Raw genomic sequence first — 21,489 nt, 5'->3', positions numbered from 1 at the left:
TCATTTACATGACACTGCTGTGCCCCAAACATTATGTGCCCTAAACTATGTATAAACACTGCTGTAATATCTACATGTTGAAACCAAAATGTGTAAAAATGACCTTTATTAAAATCTGACATAGTCCATTTTAACACCATGTGTTTTTTTCTATTGCAAATCTCAAATTGTGGAGTGCAGAGGCAAATAAATAAATGATGGGTCTTTGTCCCAAACATTATAGATGGCACAGTATCTCTTTCTTGTTGCATCGATCAAAATGAAGTGAATATCTGAGATTGCTTTCTTTGACCCAGTTTGAGCTGTGAAATTCCTCAACCTGAACAGTCTTTTCCCAATAATTCATTAAACTTCTCTCTCACACTTACCTGTTCCATTTTTCAGTAACTCAGCACTACCTTAATCATGTTTCGGGTTTGGAGCCTTCTTCAGACTGAAAAATTACCTGATCTGAATCGTTGTCAGTCCACACCCTCTGTGGAGGCTGCTTTGCCCTAAGTTCCTCCAGCAGTTTTGTGTTTTACCAGCATCTGCAATCTCTTGCATTTCCACTACCATAATCATCTTATTTCTATAATCAAGACTATATCATTTATTTCATTGTCTTCACTTATTCTTTTATCTTACATTCCATTTATATTTATCTTATATTTTACCTTATATACTGGGTGTATATAACTTATAGATTTGTGAATACTATATTTTGTTCATGACATCCATCATTAGATGTCTCCTCAGCTCTAAATGTCTTTAATAATAGTTTTGCTCTGAGCTCTTATTCATCCAGAGAATGTCAGCCTTAACTTCTTAACTGCTGGAATTGGCATGCCTCGTACCTCTCAATCCCCTCTGTAAATATATTCTCAGATATCCCCATATGTTAGTAGCCCATAATCAAGACAAGGTTGGAGTATTATTCCTTCTCCAAGAAGCAATTAATTGACTGAGAGAGAAATCACTTTATCCCTGCAAAATAAATCATACTCAACCAGGTTCAGGAATAGCTACTTCCCCACAGCCATCAGGCTATTAAACCTGGCTCGGACAATACTCTGATTATTAATAACCACTTTCTGCTATTTGCACTTCATCAGTTTATTTATTCATGTGTGTATATATTTATATCATGGTATATGGACACATTGATCTGTTTTGTAGTAAATGCCTACTATGTGCTTAAGCAAAGCAAGAATTTCATTGTCCTATACAGGGACACATGATAATAAACTCACTTGAACGAACTTGAACTACTCCTATCTTGGTCTAGTTTAGTTTAGAGATAGAGTGTAAACAGACCGTTTGGCCCATCGAGTCTGCACCAACCAAAGATCACCCACACACTAGTTCTATCCTACACACTAGGGATAATTTACATAAGCCAATTAACCTACACATTTGCATGTCTTTGGCAGGAAACCGGGACAAAACCCAGTCAGTCATAGGGTGAATGTGCAAACTCCGTACAACCTGTACTTTTAGTCACGATCGTACCCGGGTCTCTGGCACTGTAGATCAGCAACTCTGTTGCTATGCTACTGTGCACAGAATTAAAGTCTGCTAGATATATAATTGTCTGCTTACTCTACTTCAAATAAATCCATAAATTGTTTTCAAACTGTCAGGAAGTGGGATGTCAAGTCTCACCTGCATTGTTCTGGTAGTGGCAGTCGTCCTTATTTGCATAAGTGATCTGGTCTTTAGAACTGGAAGGGTTGCATTGGAATTTAAAGACTTAATGACATCCGTCCTCTAACAGGACAAGCAGAACTGCACTCAGTACTGCGTGTGGTTTCAACAAGGACATGTACAGTTGTCTTAATCCAAAGCTTCAGTTTTTTTGTTTTAGTTTTAGAGATACAGCGTAGAAACAGGCCCTTCGGTCCACCAAGTCTGTTCCGACCAGCAATCCCCAACCACTTACGCTGTCCTACACACACTAGGGACAATTTACGTTCATACCAAGCCAATTAACCAACAAACGTGTACGTCTTTAGAGTATGGGAGGAAACCAGAAATCTCGGAGTAAACCCACGCAGGTCATGGGGAGTACATACAAACTCTGTACACACAGGCACCAGTGGTTGGGATCGAACGCTGTAATCGAACGATCGAACCGGATCTCAGACGCTGTAAGCGCAGTAACTCTACTGCTGTGCCACCGTGCCACCCAAATGTTTAGCATTTCATTTGAAATCATTTCTACACATTGTCTCTGCAGTTTTACCATATCCACCTTCTCCAACTTCGTCCTTCTCAACACTTAATGAAAATGGTGTATACATATTAATTTAATTGGTGACCTTAGCTTTCTGATCGACATGTTTCAGCTATTTCTGTTCTTTGTATTTTTATTACAATCAATGGAAAAGCATGATTCCAATTATTTTAAAATAGACCTGGGGAAATTCTCCCACATAATCCTTGTGATTGAGGCAGTGCAGCGTAGGTTCACGAGATTGATCCCTGGGATGGCGGGACTGTCATATGAGGAAAGATTGAAAAGACTAGGCTTGTATTCACGGGAGTTTAGAAGGATGAGGGGGAATCTTATAGAAACATATAACATTATAAAAGGACTGGACAAGCTAGATGCAGGAAAAATGTTCCCAATGTTGGGTGAGTCCAGAACCAAGGGCCACAGTCTTAGAATAAAGGGGAGATCATTTAAGACTGAGATGAGAAAAAACTTTTTCACCCAGAGAGTTGTGAATTTATGGAATTCCCTGTCACAGAGGGTAGTGGAGGCCAAGTCACTGGATGGATTTAAGAGAGAGTTAGATAGAGCTCTTGGGGCTAGTAGAGTCAAGGGATATGGGGAGAAGTCAGGCACGGGTTATTGATAGGGAACGAGCAGCCATGATCACAATGAATGGCGGTGCTGGCTCAAAGGGCCGAATGGCCTCCTCCTGCACCTATTTTCTATGTTTCTATAAGAGTCTTTCATTCTGATCAACTAATCTTCTTCACAGTTCAGCTCAGTATTTTAGTGAACCATGAGAGACCAGCATGGTCCCTTTATCAATTGGCAGATGACAGAAGATCTGGTGCTGTCCGCACACATGAGACGGTGTAACATTATTGACTTCACATCTGTCATTGTACAAGTTCTCACAAGACATCATTTACAACCTAATAGAAAACATCGCTCTGAATTTGTTGGCCGATTTTTCTTCTCTTTTCACCAAAAGATATCTGAGTAAAAATCTCCCTTCGTACCCAAACTAATGGCTGCCTTCCTTGAATGCTAGTGAGTTAGTGAGTTATGCAGTTTGTTAACGAGCCAGAAACATAACGATGTAGCATCATTTGAGCTGCAATCATGGTGAAAATCATACTTAGTAAAATTTAGCCATTACTTACTGAAAAGGTATTGCTATTAAGTCAATAAAATGGAAGATGATATCTCAGGATATGTTGAGTGCACAAGAGCTTCTTGGTAATGGTAATGTAACAAAATTAACCTTGTTATATATTTAGCAATTGAACAGAGAAATGCATTTCTGTGCTTCGGGGAATGCTTGGCACTCCATCAATAACAAGTATTGTGGCTTATTCAGCAATCAAACACACATTTGATGGAGCTATCAGTGCCATATTAGTTTCAGTGACCTCGAGCTGGGGCCAGGTTGTGGGGATGGGGAAATGAGTCAGGGCCAGGCATATCTTGGACCCCCTGTTCCTGAATCAGCCTGGTGTGGTATTCCTTTCCACAGTGCTCCTTGTCAAACCCTGTTGTTGTGCTATCATTGTCTCTGCAATTCCTCAGTCTCCCTTTGTGCTTTCTTTATATATATAAATATATATATATATATATATCCCTGTCTCTCTCCCTCTGTCTCCCTGTCTCTCTCTTTATTTCTCTCTCTCTGTCCCTCTCATCACTGTTAAGTTTCACTTTATGAAGAAACAAACATGAATTAGGACTTTAAAATATGATGGCTATTCTGGCTGTAACATTCCTGCACTCCTGTTCCCTGAGGTAAGACCCCCCCCCCCTCCCCCTCCCCCCTGCACCCACCAAATAGTTAAAAACTTTGCTACTACCATTCTCTGAGGAAAAGAGTTTCAAAGACTCACAGCCCTCTGAGAGAAATCATTTGAATCATCCGTTTCTTAAATAGGCAGCCCATTATTTCGAAAGAGTGACGTCTAGTTTAAGATTCTCCCACAAAAGGAAAAGTCCTCTCCGCATCCATCCTGTCGAACTGTTCGGAATCACACATTTCAATCACACCTCCGAGTTCTCACCTCCATTGGGCACAACGTGTTCAACCATTCCTCACGAGGCATCTCACTCATTCCAGTTATTGGTCCAGCAACCTTCTCCGAACTGTCTTGTACATTCACATTCTTTCATGGCCAGGAAACCAATAACGTTTCACAGTTTTTCAGATTTCACCAATGCTCAATATAAATTAAGCATAACCTTCCTAACTTTATATCAATCCCCCGCAATAAACACTAACATTCCTTTGACTTTCCGAATTACTAACTCTGCCTTCATATGAGCCTTTAGTGAGTTCAACACACACCCTAAGATCCTGCTGCATCTTGAACTTGGCTGCCTCTCACTGAATATTATTTATTCTTTCATTTCATTCCTGCCAAAATGAATCATTCATGTTTTTCTATATTATATCCCATTGTTGTCCACCCATGTAACCTATCCTGATATCTGTAAATGATCACTATCCTGCTGCTTTCTTTGGCAGCTTTCTTCATTGTCCACATCTCCACTGATTGTTGGTGTCATCAACAAAATAACCCATCTACATTTTTGTCTAGATCATTTAAATATATCACAAACAGGTGGTCCTAGCACTGGTCCATGTGAAACACCACTGATCATAAACCTCTGGCCAAATTGACATCCTTCCATCACTACCCTCTGTCCTATATGGATAAACTAGTTCTAAATCCAAAATAACAAGTCAATGTGGATGGATTACCATGATTGATTTTGTCAAGAGCCTTACAAAAGTCTATTTAGACAACATCCACTGCCCTACCCCCATCAGTCACCTTTGCCACCTTCTCAGAAAACTCAATTGTGTTTGTAGGACATGACCTGTGCCGTACAAAGCCATGTACAATGTCCCTAATTAGTCCACTTCCAGCAATGCACGCATCTCAAGAAAATCAGACAAAAAGCACACAGAGTCCACAGGTTTAATGATAGGAACATGATTATTAGGAAGTCCATCAGTCTAGCTGGAGCTGGAACTAGACTTGTTCCACTAGACTTGTGAACGGAGACAGAAAGAGTAAAATGTGATCGTATTGTATCTTTAAATTGTTAAGGCATCGATGTATGTAATAGATTGGCTGCACCATATTGTGTATTCCTCCAACACAAAATTACAATCAATGTGAGGCAAACTGTTAAAGACTTTTCCTAGACTGTAGTCTTAGATGTGGCAGGAGACAGTAGTCTGGAGCAGGCTGTGAGTAATGTGCCCCATTGGCACTAGCAAATAACATGGGCTGAGCTATTATTTCCTGTGAAGTGAAGCCTTCACTCTCTTTGCCCTGTTGCTTGCCACTCTAATCAATTAATAAGCCATATTCATGTAATTGGAGCCTCAGAGAGCACTAATAGACACCATTTAAAAGAACAAAATAAGCAGATGTTTCACTGCTACAGCACAACGGACCTTCTTAACTAAGTGTCTCTGCAATATTAGCCAAGAGTTGTTTTGAACAAGAGCACCAGGATGAAGAAAAAGAAAGCCTTTTGTGATCATTCTTCCGGTAAGTCAACCAGCCCCGGCAATAGTTTCACATTGATGGCCTCTGATATGATTTGATTACTTCATCTGGCAGCTTAATGCAACAGTTTACCAGCCAATGAGAGAAAAAAATTGACCTAAGAATGGTTTGTAATTAATTTTCCACAAATGGTGCTCAGAGAAGAACTGCCTCACAAAAGCAGGGATCACACTCACTTCTCCCACTTAGGTAAAATAAGAAGGTTACACAAAAAAGCTGGAGAAACTCAGCGGGTGCAGCAGCATCTATGGAGCGAAGGAAATAGGCAACGTTTCGGGCCGAAACCCGAAAGGGTTTCGGCCCGAAACGTTGACTATTTCCTTCGCTCCATAGATGCTGCTGCACCCGCTGAGTTTCTCCAGCTTTTTTGTGTAACCTTCGATTCTCCAGCATCTGCAGTTCCCTCTTAAACACTAGGTAAAGTAAGAATTGATTGCACTATGACCAACACTGTGTAGTGTATGATGGAGGAGCATGAAAATGTGAGAACGGTTTCTGAAGTTATAACTGTGCATGTGTATCAGTGTCGTGTCATAGCAGTGAGCACCAATGTCTCAACTTCATCACAGCCACAAGTCCACGTGCCCGTTCCGTGGTGTCAAGGGTCTAGGAACAATGAATAGAGTCTAGCTCAATCAACGCGCGTTGTGTATTCTCCATGAGGAAGATAGTTATTGGGTTAGGTTTCAGGTGTTCTTCACTGGTTGGTCTAGTGGGAATGGATAAGGCCTGCCAAAGGCTAGAAGACCTATCAATGATGTGTGCAGCTGAAGGCCTGTGGTGGCCCAGTCCACACTTGAACTATAAATGGGAAACATCAATTATCCAGGTCCAAGCACCCACTCACTCTTCCCTGAATTTAGACCAAGCTTCACTTGCGTCTGATTATTGACATGAGAATTAGCCCAGCAAAGGGGGTCGGAGTCAACGGGAGATCACGAGTGTTGCTCCCCCTCTCCTGACTGGCCTCCCACCCTCTTTCACTAAACCCAGCACCCAGCACAACCCACTGTTGCCACAAAACCGTTCTCCAGATAGAGTGTCAGCAATGTGAACTGTCACCACAGCAACACGCTAGCTGTGATCAGATAGACAACAGATGGCACCGGGATTCAAAAGACCCCACACTCCCAGGAGATGCCAAATGGCGTCACTAATTGTGCAGATGGAAAACTGGTTGGCTGATGAAAATAGGAGACATGTGGCTCAGGTGCCGAATTTGAATATCTTTTGAGATATGTTTCCATAAAAAGAACTTGAAAAGAACAATCTGTTTACACGATGTGTGAACTAATTTGGTGCCTGTGAGGCGGTTTTACCTAATTGGGAATATTATCACACCAGATGCGCATTTCGCAATTAAGGAAATTTTGCTTTGTTGGACTCGAACACTGTTCAGATCAGAGGAGTGGTGTCCTAGATCAACATCCCAGTCTTAGCTCTGACATGTGCTGGATAATTCCACTTGGAGGCTGCTCTTTGAAAACCTTTTACACCAAAGTGACTGGGGAAAGGATGTTGTCGTCTATTCCACCATAAGAGGTTTCTTATTCTCAGTCAGTGTGTAGACCTCCCGGCAATGGTCCACTAGAATTCATCTCGGAGTTTGAAAACTGCAGCATTCCTGCTACAAACCGGCTTGGCTGCATCTCATCAAGTTCAAATCTAAGGCTCGATGTCACGTGATGGCATATTTTCTAGCAGTGTTAGAAATGGTTATCAGGTGAATGACTTCATATGCGGCTTACAGTAGTGCCCAGGTGTTCTAAACAAAGTAAATTAGACAAGAAATTAAGGAAAAGCAAGGAACTGCAGATGCTGGTTTACACAAAAGGACACAAAGTGCTGGAGCAACTCAGTAGGTCAGGCAGCATCTCTGGAGAACATGGGCGAGTATCATTCTTCATTCTGATCAGCATGTAAAAAAGGATCTCCTCCGCCTAGCGGAGCTGGTCCTTACCCTTAATAACTTTTCGTTTAACACCTCCCATTTCCTCCAAATAAAGGCGTAGCTATGGGCACGCGCATGGGCCCCAGCTACGCCTGCCTCTTTGTAGAATATGTCGAACAATCTTTGTTCGAGGCGTACCAGAGCCCTATCCACCAACTCTACCTCCGCTACATCGACGACTGCTTTGGTGCTACCTCCTGCACCCACACACAACTCACTGACTTCATCCACTTCACCACTAACTTCCATCCGGCACTCAAATACACCTGCACCATTTCCGACATTCCCTACCATCTCTAGACCTCACTATCTCCGTCGCAGGTGATAGACTATTGACCGACATCCACTATAAACCCACTGACTTCCATGGCTATCTGAACTACACTTCTTCCCACCCTGCTTTCTGTAAGGACTCCATCCCGTACTCCCAATTCCTCCGTCTACGCCGCATCTGCACCCAGGATGAGGTGTTCCACACCAGGGCATGGGAGATGTCCTCATTCTCCAGGGAACGGGGGTTCCCCTCTTCTACTATAGATGAGGCTCTCACCAGAGTCTCTTCTATACCCTGTAACTCTGCTCTCACTCACCATCCTCCTACTCGTAACAAGGGCAGAGTCCCCCTTGTCCTCACCTTCCATCCTACCAGCCGTCACATACAACAAATAATCCTTTGACATTTTCGCCACCTCCAACGGGATCCCACCACTGGCCACGTCTTCCCATTTATTCCCCTGTCTGCTTTCCGCAGAGACCGCTCCCTGCATAACTCCCTGGTCAATTCGTCCCTTCCCACCCAAACCACCCCCTCTCCTGGCACTTTTCCTTGCAACCGCAGGAAATGCTACACTTGTCGCTTTACCTCCCCCTTTGACTCCATTCAAGCCGTCTTTCCAGGTGCAGCAGAGGTTCACCTGCACCTGCTCCAACCTCGTCTATTGCGTCAGCTGCTCTACATCGGTGAGACCAAGCGTGGGCTTGGCGATCGCTTCGCCCAACACCTCCGCTCGGTTCACATTAACCTACCTGATCTCCCGGTGGCTCAGCACTTCAACTCCCCCTCCCGTTCCAAATCTGACCTTTCTGTCCTGGGCCTCCTCCATAGCCAGAGGACCAACATGAATTTTATGAGCACCACCTCATTTTTCGCTTGGGCAGTTTACAACCCAGCGGTATGAACATTGGCTTCTCTAATTTCAGGTAGTCCCTGCTTTCTCCTCCCCTTCTCAGCTCTCCCTCAGTCTCCACCTCTTCTTTTTTCTTCTTCCCCCCCCCCCCCCCCCCCCCCCCCCCCCCCCCCCCCCCCCCCCCCCACATCAGCCTGAAGAAGGGTTTCAACCCGAAACGTTGCCTATTTCCTTCGCTCCATAGATGCTGCCTCACCCGCTGAGTTTTTCCAGCATTTTTGTCTACCTTTGATTTTCCAGCATCTGCAGTTCCTTCTTAAACACTGACTCAAATCTTCATCTTTCCATGTTCACCAGAGATGCTGCCGGACCCGCTGAGTTACTCCAGCACGTTGTGTCCTTTTAAATTAAAATATATTTCTCATGATAATTGGTCAAAGGGCATTAGGATTCAATTCAATTCAATTAAACTAAAATTATCACCTAAAGTGCAAAGGGAGAGGGCAGAAGATATGGTAGAAATGGCCATTGGGACAGGTTGAGTCCCAACTGGGCTTTGTGTGTAATGGAAGAAATGAAGTGGGATGTACAGAGATGCAGAGCAGCCACAATAGGCTAACCTGTCTCTCTATCCTGCAAAATCCTTGCATTCTAAAGATAGCACAGCAAATTAATGTGTAAAGGAGTAAATTAATTTATCTGAGATTTGGCTGCCATATGGCATTTTAACTCCTACCCTTCCCAAGTCAGCTGGTTTATTCACTTTCTTTGTCTAACAACAGCAAGAGTTATGAATGATATAAATAATTCAGAACTGATTCCCTGCTTAACATGAAAGTGGTCATTTAATGTCCTGAAGATGAAAGCTCCTCCAGACAGTCTGGATCTTAAGGAGCAACTCTGTGACCGCAGACTCCACATGGATCCTCAGCTGCTGGGGATTGGTGTTAGGAATCTGGGTGCTCTCTATAACCCTCAACACATTGATGTCCAAAAGCATGATGGAGTAATTCAAAGCCACTGATAGAGTTTTACATCATATGCCCGGTGATAAAAGAGGTCAGACTTGCATAGTTTTCTCCTGAACGGCAGAGGTTGAGGAAAGACCAGATAGAAATATATAACATTATGAAAGGCATAGATAGGTTAGACAGTCAGAACCTTCTTGCTAGGATGGAAATGTCAAAGTTAAAAGGAACAAAGTTTAGATAAGATGTGCGGGGCTAGTTTTCTACACAGAGGGTGGCGAGTGCCTGGAACGCACTGTCTGGGTGGTGGTTACGGCAGATACGATAGTGGCACTGAAGAGGCTTTTGGATAGGCACACGGGAATGCAGGGATATGCATGGAATGGAGGGATATGCATAATTTGCAGGCAGATGAGATTAGTTTACCTTGATATCATGTTCTGCATGGACATTACGTAGCGAAGGGCCTGTTCCTGTGCTGTACTATGTACATGATGTAGAAGTCTCGATTAGAAAAAGGCCTGGATAGAGTGGATGTGGATGATTCCACTAGTCCACGATCAGAGGTCATAGCCTCAGGGTCAAAGGACATTCCTTTAGGAAGGAGATAAGAAGAAATTTCTTTAGTCAGAGGTTAGTGAATCTCTGAAATTCTTAGCCACAGAAGTCTGTGGTGGCAAGTCAATGGATATTTTTAAGGGAGAGATAGATAGATTCCTGATTAGTATGGATGTCAGGGGTCATAGGGAGAAGGCAGGAGAATGGGGTTAAGAGGGAGAGATAGATCAGCCATGATTGAATGGCAGAGTAGACTTAATGGGCTGAATGGCCTAATTCTGCTCCTTCCCAAAAAATATATACTTGGGGTATTAACAAACCACGTCTTATGTGTCAGTATTTCAAATGTTCAAAGGTTCAAAGGTCAGTTTATTGTCATATGCACCAATTAAGGGACAGTGAAACTAATTACCATACTGCCATACTACAAAAAAAGCAACAAGACACAAAACTACATAAAAGTTAACATAAACATCCACCACAGCGGATTCCCCACATTCCTCACTGTGATGGAAGGTAATAAAGTCTAATCTTCTTCCTGTCTATTCTCCCGTGGTCGGGGCAGTCGAACCGTCCGCAGTCGGGGCGATGAAAGCTCCCGCAGCTGGCGATCGAAGCTCCCGCGATCAGGGCGGTTGAAGCTCCCGCGGCTTGGAGCTCCCGGCCAGTCCCTAACCAGGAACTGCCAGATCCACAATGTTAAAATCCGCAGGCTCCCGCGGGTTGATCTCCAGCAGATGCCGCCAGCTCCTCGATGTAGTGCGGACGGAGATATGATACGGGGAAAAATTGCATCTCCGTCAAGGTAAGAGATTAAAACAAGTTTCCCTCAACCCCACCCCCCACATAAAACAAGCTAAAGAACACTAAAACATACATTTAACACATACTAAACAACAACAAAGAAGGGACGAGACAGACTGTTCCAAGTTATCCCTATATAACCACTGGTTCATTGCTGAAAAAGGGATATGAGGACTTTGCCACTCCTCTCTCACCTCTGGAGTTTTCCAAAACTCTTGTCCCTCCTCCAAGTTTCCCCCGGATGAGATCATCAGTGGTACAAGGTCCATTTCTGTGTGGTTCATAATGACATCTACCTCTACATTTCTGTCACTTCCAGTGTTGCATGGCCATCTTCATCTTTGCATTGCCAGGGTCAACCTGACATCAAGGGATGGGTGAGTTGCAGTTTCTCCAAAGTGCAGGTATAACACGGAAGTTACTCTTTGCCTCCTTATATTAGCACTGGCTGCACCACTGTCAGATATGTCAGGTTTTTACACTACATGTGTTACTGGGACTCAGACCCACTGCACGACAGAGATGACCCTTATTTTACCTGCAAAAATCAGAGAAAATAAAGTGTAAACATTTGTGACATGTTTGCCCCGATAAGCTCCACTGTAAATGCGTCCACGGGAAGTTAACGGAAGGTATTTCAGTATAATGGATGTAACCCAGTGCTGCCCAAGTTTCATCTATATCACAGTCCAATCATCTCCAATTCTTCATTCATCTTCACCTGAACCCGACATTTAATTTTCAACCTGTGCCACACAATGTGGGCTGGACTGGTTTCCTGCAAAATATTTCAACATAATTTCAGTAAAGGGGTGTTAATGAAAGAACTGCAGATGCTGGAAAAATCGAAGGTAGACAAAAATACTGGAGAAACTCAGCGGGTGAAGCAGCATCTATGGAGCGAAGGAAATAGGCGATGTTTCGGGTCAACGCCCTTCTTCTGAAGAGGGTCTTGACCTGAAACGTCGCCCATTCCTTCGCTCCGTAGATGCTGCCTCACCCGCCGAGTTTCTCCAGCATTTTTGTCTTCCTTCAGTAAAGGGGTGCTCATTTCCTGTATGGTGAAACCCAGCCATAGCAGAACTCAAAGGAAAGCAGAGCGTGCTAGCAGTCTAAACATTTAGATGTAAACCAATACAATTACAACATTTAAAAGACATTTGTTCAGGCAGATGGATAGGAAAGTTTTAGAGGGATAGGGACCAAATGCTGGCCAATGGGACTAGCTGGAGTGGGCCAAAAGGGCCAGTTTCCATGCTGTATAGCTCTGAGTCTAAAACTTGCAGGTACTGCTGGGAACCTGAAAGATGCACAGGGAATGCTGGAATGCTCAGCAGGTCAGGCAGCATTTGTGGAGGGAGAAGGAAAGGTAACTTTTCAGGTAGATGACCTTTCATCAGAATAACGTTGATTCTGCTTCACTGACCTGAATCATGAACTCCATTTCTTCTGCACAGATGCTGCCCGGCCCACTGTGCAATTCCAGTTCTCAGGTTTAATTTCAACCTCCTAATAGAATGAATCTGGATGTGGTGAAGAGACTAACAGGGAATGGGGGAGAGGGCTGTGCAAACTGCTGTTTAAATGACAAAATTGCTCTTTAAATAATTGTGCATCATTCAGAGGTTGATGACAAGCAGGCTTCGTCACTGCAGCTGGTATGTTAACTCTGGGAGTTGGCAGGTAGCCGTGAATCGCAGTGGCAGATGCTTTACTTTTAATTGGAGCTGCAGGTCACAGAGCTGGAGTTCCCGAGACACCAGCACTAAATGCTCGTGTCCTTTCTCGTGCCCCATCAGTTGTACGCTGACAGCCCAGCTCACCAGGTGTTCACTAGACCCAGGCTACGAGGTTAGGAAGCCGTTATCACTGATCTGTGACCCTCACTTCTTCTTGTTCCAGGTGTAAGTGCAACATGCACGCAAACAGCTGCTACTTCAAGGAAGGGATTTTGATGTGCGAGTGTGACCACAACACAACGGGCCAAGACTGCGGAAAGTGCAAGAGGAACTATAAAGCTAAATCATGGCGCCCGGGCAACTACAGTCCATACCCAATGGGAACAGCCAACAGCTGTACGTATCTTACTCCTTCCTACAGTGCAGGCATGCCATGTGTTCTGGAAGTTTCTCCACGATGCCTCATTAAAAAGGCAGTACAGTTGTATGCATGAGTAGTGTCTGGGATTTGTTACTGCTGGGAGACGAGATGAGACAATAATCCGTCTCTTCCCAATGCTCGATTCTTTTTCAACATTCGAAAACTCTGCAGGTCTCCCTTCTGTCACTCATCTTCTGTCAACAATCCCAACATCACAGCCATAGTCAAATACACCAACCGAAAGCCCAGGTTATTAGAGGCAGTTGTTCAGAACAATGACAGCAGTTAGCAAGGAGTTCCTTTGTGCTAGAACGGGCAGCGTGGTGGCGCAGCGGTAGAGTTGCTGCCTTACAGCGCCAGAAACCTAAGTTCGATCCTGACTGCTGGAACTGTCTGTATGGAATCTGTACATTCTCCCTGTGACCTCGTGGGTTTTCTACTGTTGCTCTGGTTTCCTCAACAATTCCAAGAACGTGCAGGTTTGTAGGTTAATTGGCTTCTGTAAATTGTCCCTGGGGTGCAGGATAGAACAAGTGAATGGATGATCACTGGTTGGTGTAGACTCAGTGGGTCGAAGGGCCCGTTCCCACACCATATCTATACACTAAACTAAAGATTAATCCCACCCCCAGTGGTATAGAGGATAAAAATAGGAGTTCTGAATAACATGATTTGGTTAAATCCAGGCACAGTGGAACTCATCAACAAATATTTTTTTGTCACTGTTGAATCTTGTAGAAACCTCTGAAAACCTGCATGAAATTCAAACCAAATTCAGGGACGGTAGCAGTCATGATGTAGTTTTATAGGTTTATTTGGTTTAGCCTCATTTGAAATATTACTGCAATTACTCCATTACAGGAAGGATAATCAGGCTTTAGAAAGGGTGTAGAGAGAAGGTTTACCAGAATGATGCTTGGATTAGGGGTTGTTAGCTTCAGGGAGAGGCTGGACAGATTGGATTGTTTTCTCTGGAACACCGGAAGTTGTGAGGAGACCTGATAGAAGTATATAATATTATGAGAGGCATAGATAGGGTAGACAGTCAGACTCTTAGTCCCAGGATGAAAAAAAAATCAAAATACTAGAGGCCATAACTTTAAAATGAGATTGGCAAAGTTTACGCAAGATGTGTAGGGCAATTTTTTTGACACAGAGGGTGGGTGAGTGCCTGAAACACACTGCGGGGTTTGGTGACAGAAGCAGTGAGTTTTGGATAGGCATAGATATGCAGGAAATAGATGGATATGGATTATGTGCAGCAGATAAGTGATGGTCTTGGCATCATGTTTGCTACAGACATTGTGTGCCGAAGGACCTGTTATTTTGCTGTGCCGTTCTTTGTTCTAGATAGAATATAATCCTGATCCAACACAAAGTAGTACTCCATTCTCTAAAACGTGTGAAAATCAAGAGAGAGGAAACTGGTTGAAGGCCATTTGTTCTCCATCACTAGGTAACACTATCCTAATATTGGTGAAAGTTTGGGACTGGAATTCTAGCTCATACCTCCCCTATTAATTGTTGAGGTCGAGGCTGAACAAGAAATAAAGCACATTGTTTAACAACAGACAGAAAAATGTTTTGAGAACAGTTTTTGTCTCAACTGGACCTGTGATTTTTTAAAGTCGAAGTCTGGGGCAGGAAAGCAAACACTGCAATTTATCCACTGCCAATACTGACATTTTCAACAAGGCAACTTGGAGATGCTGGTCCTTTGAGTCAAGATATTAATGTACACGGCTTGCTGTACATTTATTGATTTTATCTCTGCAAAACACCTTGGGATGATTTCTCTCCGTGTTAAAGGTGGCCTATAAATATAAATTATTGCCTTTATAACAGTGACAGAGATCTGCCACAGGGAAAGGTTAAAAATCTGCCAGATTAATTGCTCAGTATCTCTCCATTCCCACTGGGGGAGGATGTTCGAACACTGTGTCGTGGAAAATCTTAGGTCTAAAGAAAGGATTTTGTGTGTAGTGTAAATCTCCCTGTTCTTCCCCCTCAGAAGCTGACCAGCTTGCTGTTTAGTTCCGCTATTTTCAACTTTTATTTCAAAGATATTATAATTGAAATGTCTAATTATTGTCTAATATCATTGGAATTTGCTCTATTGATTCGTTGTATCTGGCTATTCATGCCCAAGGTAAGTTCTGGCGAGCTAATCCACACTGTCTGCTGCAAATGGGGGAATGGGTGAATCAAGCAGTCAGTCAGTGAAGAATTTAGTGATCTCCAGTTGGTCCCTCTGACACAAAGACTGAACTTCCATCTATGCCGTAGCTGAGCCATAACCTGGATGCACACATAGTTTAATCAGATAAAACTTAAAGTCAAAGATTCAAAAACAAGATCTAGTTGACCGTGAAGCTCCCTTTATGTCCCAGGGCAGGTGGATGGGGTTCAGAGTTAGTGCAGAGGCAGCAGGGCACATACCATTGGAGACCGGTAGCTGAGTGCACTTCAATGTAAAAGTGACACGACAACTTAAGGGAAATTACACTTCTTGAGCAGTAAAACGCTCCCAGGGCAGAGCCCAACCACAGACCCATGTTTCACAGGAAGAGCCGAATACACCAATGGTCCACAAGCTCGCTGTCACGTGTAAATGAGCACTTTAAACTCCTCTGGGATTTCTTATATAAAAATTCATGTTAGGATATGAATTTATAGCAAGCACTAGAGGGTAGTGCAGCTTGACATAACAGTGACCTCACCATAGCCAACTTTGCAAAGTTCCTGCCCGTGTGACACAGCTTTACAAGTGGATCTGTGGAGGCCACATTTTACAATGGTGAAGCACATTGTTTAACAACAGACAGATGGTCACCTGCCTCACTGGTGTTGACCTGACAGTGTCACATCCTTCATCTATCTCCATGTGTAAAGGGCCCAGGGTTCACTCGCTGCAACTATCCGCTACACCCACTATCAGGCTAAGGTTTTGGTTTATTATTGTCACATGTATCGAGGTACAGTGACAAGTTTTGTTTGACATGCTAGCCAAACAGATCAGATATACACAGGATATACCAGTCAGAAGATGGGTCTCAACCCAAGACGTCACCCATTCCTTCTATCCAAAGATGCTGCCTGTCCCACTAACTCCACCATTTTGTGTCTATCTTCAGAGTAAACCAGCATCTGCAGTTCCTTCCTACACAGATCAGATATACCAAACATAGGTACAATCAAGTCAGACTCAAATACAATAGAGTAAAGGGGAGCAAAGAATACAGTCTTCACAAGATGGTGCAGGGACGACCACACACAGCACCCCACCCAACATTTGTTCTCCTTGCCCCGAAAAATCAAAAACCGAGTGACCCGGCTCCTCTAAAATGACCCAGTTAGTGTGACTACCAGCATCTGTGAACGTTGTACACCAAGCTGAACTCAGCATATAAAGTGCAGTGTTGTCAAGCCATAAGTGGTATTTGACAACGGCAGTCCCCACTCTACACTAACAGGTTAAAATGCAGGCGGGGGAAGATGGCAGTGGACCCACTGCCCGAGTTTTGTTGTTACAGTGTGGAGGGAGGACATTTGATCCTCAATTCACTGCTGGTTTCCTTAACATCTACTTCTGATTTCCTTCCAGGTGTGGCTGCCAGTTCCGCTTACGGCAGTAAGTATGACCCAGGGGCACTTGCCTCTGCCTCTCTCTCTCTCTCTCTCTCTCCCTCTCTCTCTCCCTCTCTCTCTCTCTCTCTCTCTCCATCTCTCTCTCTCTCTCCATCTCTCTCTCTCTCTCTCTCCCTCTCTCTCTCTCCCCCCCCCCACTCTCTCACACCCCTACATCCATCGGTTTTCTTACTTTAATCATCATTCTTAAAACTTTATGTATCTTTTTGTTTCTTTTTAAACATTTTTGTTTTCTAATCTAAGTTTGTTCCGCATGTTATTTATTTGTTACTTAAAGGAATTTTTTCCACAGTTTCTTTAAATGAAATTAAAATTTTAGATGAAAGCTTGATGGGTGCAAATAATTCTTCTGGCGGCTACTCAGCTGGAGAGTTCACCTTTTAGAATGTTGTCCTGGTGATTTTCCGTGTTAATTGATGAAAACGTTCAGTAAGGCCATCAGTCACTTGACTTCAGCTCTGTTCCAGCCACTCTCTGTTGCAGGCACTCTGCCAACCTGACTTGGTTCGCAAGTCCCCTGATGGAGGACGGAGTGTCTGGGGTGGCCTAAACGAGCCTCACCCCAGCAACTCCCTCTTTTCTCCTCTCCCATCGGGCAAAAGGTATAGAAGTGTGAAAACACTCTGTCCAGATTCAGGGAACAGTTTCTTCCCAGCTGTTGTCAGGTATCTGAACCATCCTACCACAACGAGAGAGCAGTCCTGAACTACTATCTACCTCATTGGAGACCCTCGGACTATCTTTGATCAGACTGTACTAGCTTTATCATGCACTCAACGTTATTCACATTATTCCCTTTAACCATGTATCTGTACACTGTGACTGGCTCGATTGTAATCATGTATTATCTTTCCATTGACTGGCTAGCAAGCAACAAAAGTTTTTCACTGTACCTCAGTACACATGACAATAAGCTAAGCTAATCTAAACTAATCCCGAGTGGTATCCTGCCCACACCAGGTGTGGTACCAGACTCTGCGGGGACAGCAGTAAGGAGGAGGAGGAGGGTTCCAATGAACTGCCCTCCAGACCCTCTGCTGCCAGGCCACCTGCCAACTCACCCGGCAAGATGGGAGAACGATTCTTCCCTGGAGCTGGTGCTCAGTTCAGTAATTGGTGAGCACTGATGTTTTGTAGACCACACAGGAATTATTGACCAGAATCTCTTTAGGAAAGGAGATGGATTGCAAAGTGAGATAGAAATAAACAGAGTAATGCTGCAAACACATTGGGTTTTAAATGCCCGAAAAACAGAAGAGAACAGGTGGCCATTTACGACAGGTTTTTCGTTTCCACTGCTGTCATCATTTGAACTATGAGTCTCTGTCTATGGCAATAATCACATTATTTTCTTCTTGAAGGCACAGTGCCTAAATTTGCAGTACATGGTTTTGCTTCTCTCTGGATATTTGGTTGAGTATTTCTGAAGCAGTAGAGTATTTGCAGTGTCTCTCTGTTTCCCTGCGGGTGGCTTTAACCTGTCGATAACTTCCCAACATAGTGATAGTTCCTGAGATTATCTGCAACTGGTAACCTTGGCTGTGCTGATGTCCTGGGACGTGTGCAGTTCTGGACCAGCAACGACAGTGGCATACACAGAACCATGAGTCCTTATCACGACCCTCGCTCCCATATCCCCACACCAAAGTGCTTCACACGACAAACAGCTACCAGCTGTGGGAACAGCACCAAAGGTTGTAATCTGCGTGCAGAACTTTGAGGAAATCTTCTAAATCAAGGAAGAAAGATTTTAAAGTTGAATGGTTAAAGTAAAGTGTTGGGTGGTACTGAGGGAAGGGTGAGCGAATGTAAAACAGCCAGCAGAAGGCAAAATCAAATGAAGATGGCATATACTAGGCAAATCCAATTGCCTGGGTGTGCTGTTAAAACCTACCCACAGACTACTGTAACTATTTGGTAACCACATCCAAAACTGGGGTCCGAGTCCTTAGTTCACTAAAACTGGTAACACGAGTAGACAGTGAGAAGGCATTTTGAATGTTTGCCTTCATCGGTCTGGGCATTGCGTGTAAGAGCAGGATGTTGCAATGTTGCAGCTCTATAGGGCTCTGGTTAGGCCACATTTGTGCAGTTCTGGTCACCCCATCACAGGAAGGATGTGGTATCTTTGGAGAGAGTGCAGAAGAGGTTTACCAGGAAGTTGCCTGGATTAGAGGGTATTAGATGTAAGGAGAGGTTGGACTAACGGATTGTTTTCTCTAGAGCGTCGGAGGTGGAGGGAAGATTTAAAATTACGAGAGGCATAGACAGAGTAAACAGTCACAACCTTTTTCCAAGGGTGGATATGTCAAAGCCAAGCAGCACAGTGGCACAGCTGGTAGAGCCACTGCCTCACAGTGCCAGAGACCCAGGTTCAATCCTAACCTTGGGTGTTGTTTGTGTGGAGTTTGCATGTTCTCCCTGTGCCCATGTGGGTTTCCTCTGGATGCTGCGGTTTCCTCTCACATCCCAAAGACATGCAGATTTGTAGGTTAATTGGCCACTGTAAAATTGCCCCTAATGTGTAAGCAATGGGATAACATAGAACTAATGTTGATAGGTGACCGAGTGTTGGCATGGTCTCGGTGGGCCAAAGGGGCTGTTTCCATGATGTTTCTCTAAACAGCACTAAACTAAACTAAACTAAAGAGGACATAGCTTTAATATCAGAGGGAACAAGTTTAAAGGAATTCTGTGGGGCAAGTTTTTTTTTACAGAGAGCGGTGGGAATACACTGCCAGGTGGGGTGGTGGAGGCAGATATGACAAAAGGCTTTTGGATAGGCACATGGATATGCAGGGAAAGCAGGTTAGTTTAATTTGGCATCATGCTCAGCATGGACATTGTGGGCTGAAGGGCCCATTCCTGTGCTGTACTGTTCTATATATTACGTGTTGTCACAACACGTACACAGCTAAACGTCTCCTTTCTTTCACATGTGCACAGTAATCCGAAAGTCACAAGCATTGATTTCAGCTGCGGCTGCTGCCTCACCGAAACCGCAGAAGGTGCCAGGTACCATCTCCTCCCGGCCTTGCAACATGTAGGTCCCATAACTCCCTGGAATGAGATCAGTGTGCACACAAAATGTGGAGGGGAAACTCGGTGAAACTATGCTCGCTCTATAATTTGTTTTTATAAAATGCCTATTTCAACAAAATAAACCATCAACCCCGTTGGAGTTTAGGCCCAGAGAACCAGACGGAGATCTTTTAATTGTGGTCCTTGTTGTTCTAAGTCGCTGAGTTCTCACTCATTCTGATACACCATTGGCTATCTCTCTTGAATCTATACAGATTTAACACAAAGGTGAAATATCAGAGAGTATCCTCACTCTAGATGCTGAGTAGTGGAAAGATTTCATTTTTAACTTTGAGTTTGTTAACACCAGGGATACTCTTTCCCTTTTTAACACTCAAATGTTATTACAGATTTCCTCTGGATGCTCTGGTTTCCTTCCCCATCCCAAAGATATGTGGGTTTGTAGGTTAATTGGTCTCTGTAAATTGCCCAAGTTTGTAAGGAATGGATGAGAAAGTGGGATAACATGGAACTAGGGTGAAAGAGTGATGGATGGTCGGCATGGACTCGGTGGGCTGAAGGGCCTGATCAGTTTTGGGCGAGTGACTACATGAACTCCCTGCCCAGAGTTAAGATTGTGGTTCAGGTGTCTGTGTGCAAACATCACTTCAGTGGACGAGGCCCTTCTTCAGACTGGAACTAGTAGTCAGTCAGTTCCTATATTAATGAAAACAAAGGACTCCAATGACAAGCAGGGTGACTATAACCGTGACCTTGTCTTGTACAGGAGCAAAGTAACACCAGTCAGATTATTATTCAAATCACTGCTCTTTGAATGAGCTATTCATTGCCCACACAACACTCTATAAAAGGGGTTATGCCCAGTTAACAACTCTCAGGCATTTCCAACCCTTTATTCCAGCTGTAAATTTTAATGAACTAGCTTTAATTTTACTGCCCAATTTATATTGCAGGGAGTGAGTGTTTCCAGACTCAGCAAACACCAGGGATGCCAGTGATAAAGGAAGTCCAATTCTAAAGCAAGAGTTTTTCAGAAGTTGGTAGCTACTGCTAAGACCAAGTAGCACCACAGCCTCTTGGTTCTGTGAAGCCAGCATCCAGTTAGTGATAGACACCAAAAGCTGGAGTAACTCAGCAGGACAGGCAGCATCTCGGGATAAGAGGAGTGGGTGACATTTCGGGTCTGAATAAGGATCTCGACCCGAAACGTCACCCATCCCTTCTCTCCAGAGATGCTGCCTGTCCCGCTGAGTTACTCCAGCTTTTTATGTCTATCTTTGGTTTAAACCAGCATCTGCAGTTAACTTCTTACACATCTGAGTTATTGAAGTTGATTTTAACAGAGTGAAGCAATTCAGCAGGGGGGAGGGGGGGAGGTGGGGAGGTGTGAGGTTTGTGATAAAAGGGAAAGTTAGATTGCAAATCTATTTTAAAATTAAAAAAATCATTTTGAAGAACAGAATGATTGAGATTGAGACATGACCACATTGAGCCTCAGAAAGTTTTTAAGAGGGAACTGCAG

At 43.8% G+C, this 21,489-nt stretch overlaps 1 protein-coding gene across 3 annotated transcripts in view; it reads left to right on the top strand.

Moving 5' to 3' along the window:
* Positions 1 to 21,489, top strand: part of LOC129711962 (netrin-G2-like) — a 74,020-nt gene that overhangs the window by 32,018 nt on the left and 20,513 nt on the right. For all 3 annotated transcript variants that reach the window (XM_055660029.1, XM_055660030.1, XM_055660031.1), the window contains 2 exons: positions 13,080 to 13,252; positions 16,882 to 16,908. In XM_055660029.1, the coding sequence (XP_055516004.1) occupies positions 13,080 to 13,252; positions 16,882 to 16,908 (200 nt within the window). The remainder of the gene's footprint in view (positions 1 to 13,079; positions 13,253 to 16,881; positions 16,909 to 21,489) is intronic.

Source organism: Leucoraja erinacea, chromosome 31, assembly GCF_028641065.1.
Source record: "Leucoraja erinacea ecotype New England chromosome 31, Leri_hhj_1, whole genome shotgun sequence".
Lineage (NCBI taxonomy): Eukaryota > Metazoa > Chordata > Chondrichthyes > Rajiformes > Rajidae > Leucoraja > Leucoraja erinaceus.
Note: the sequence above shows the minus strand (reverse complement) of the source record. Positions and strands in the feature narration are given on the sequence as shown.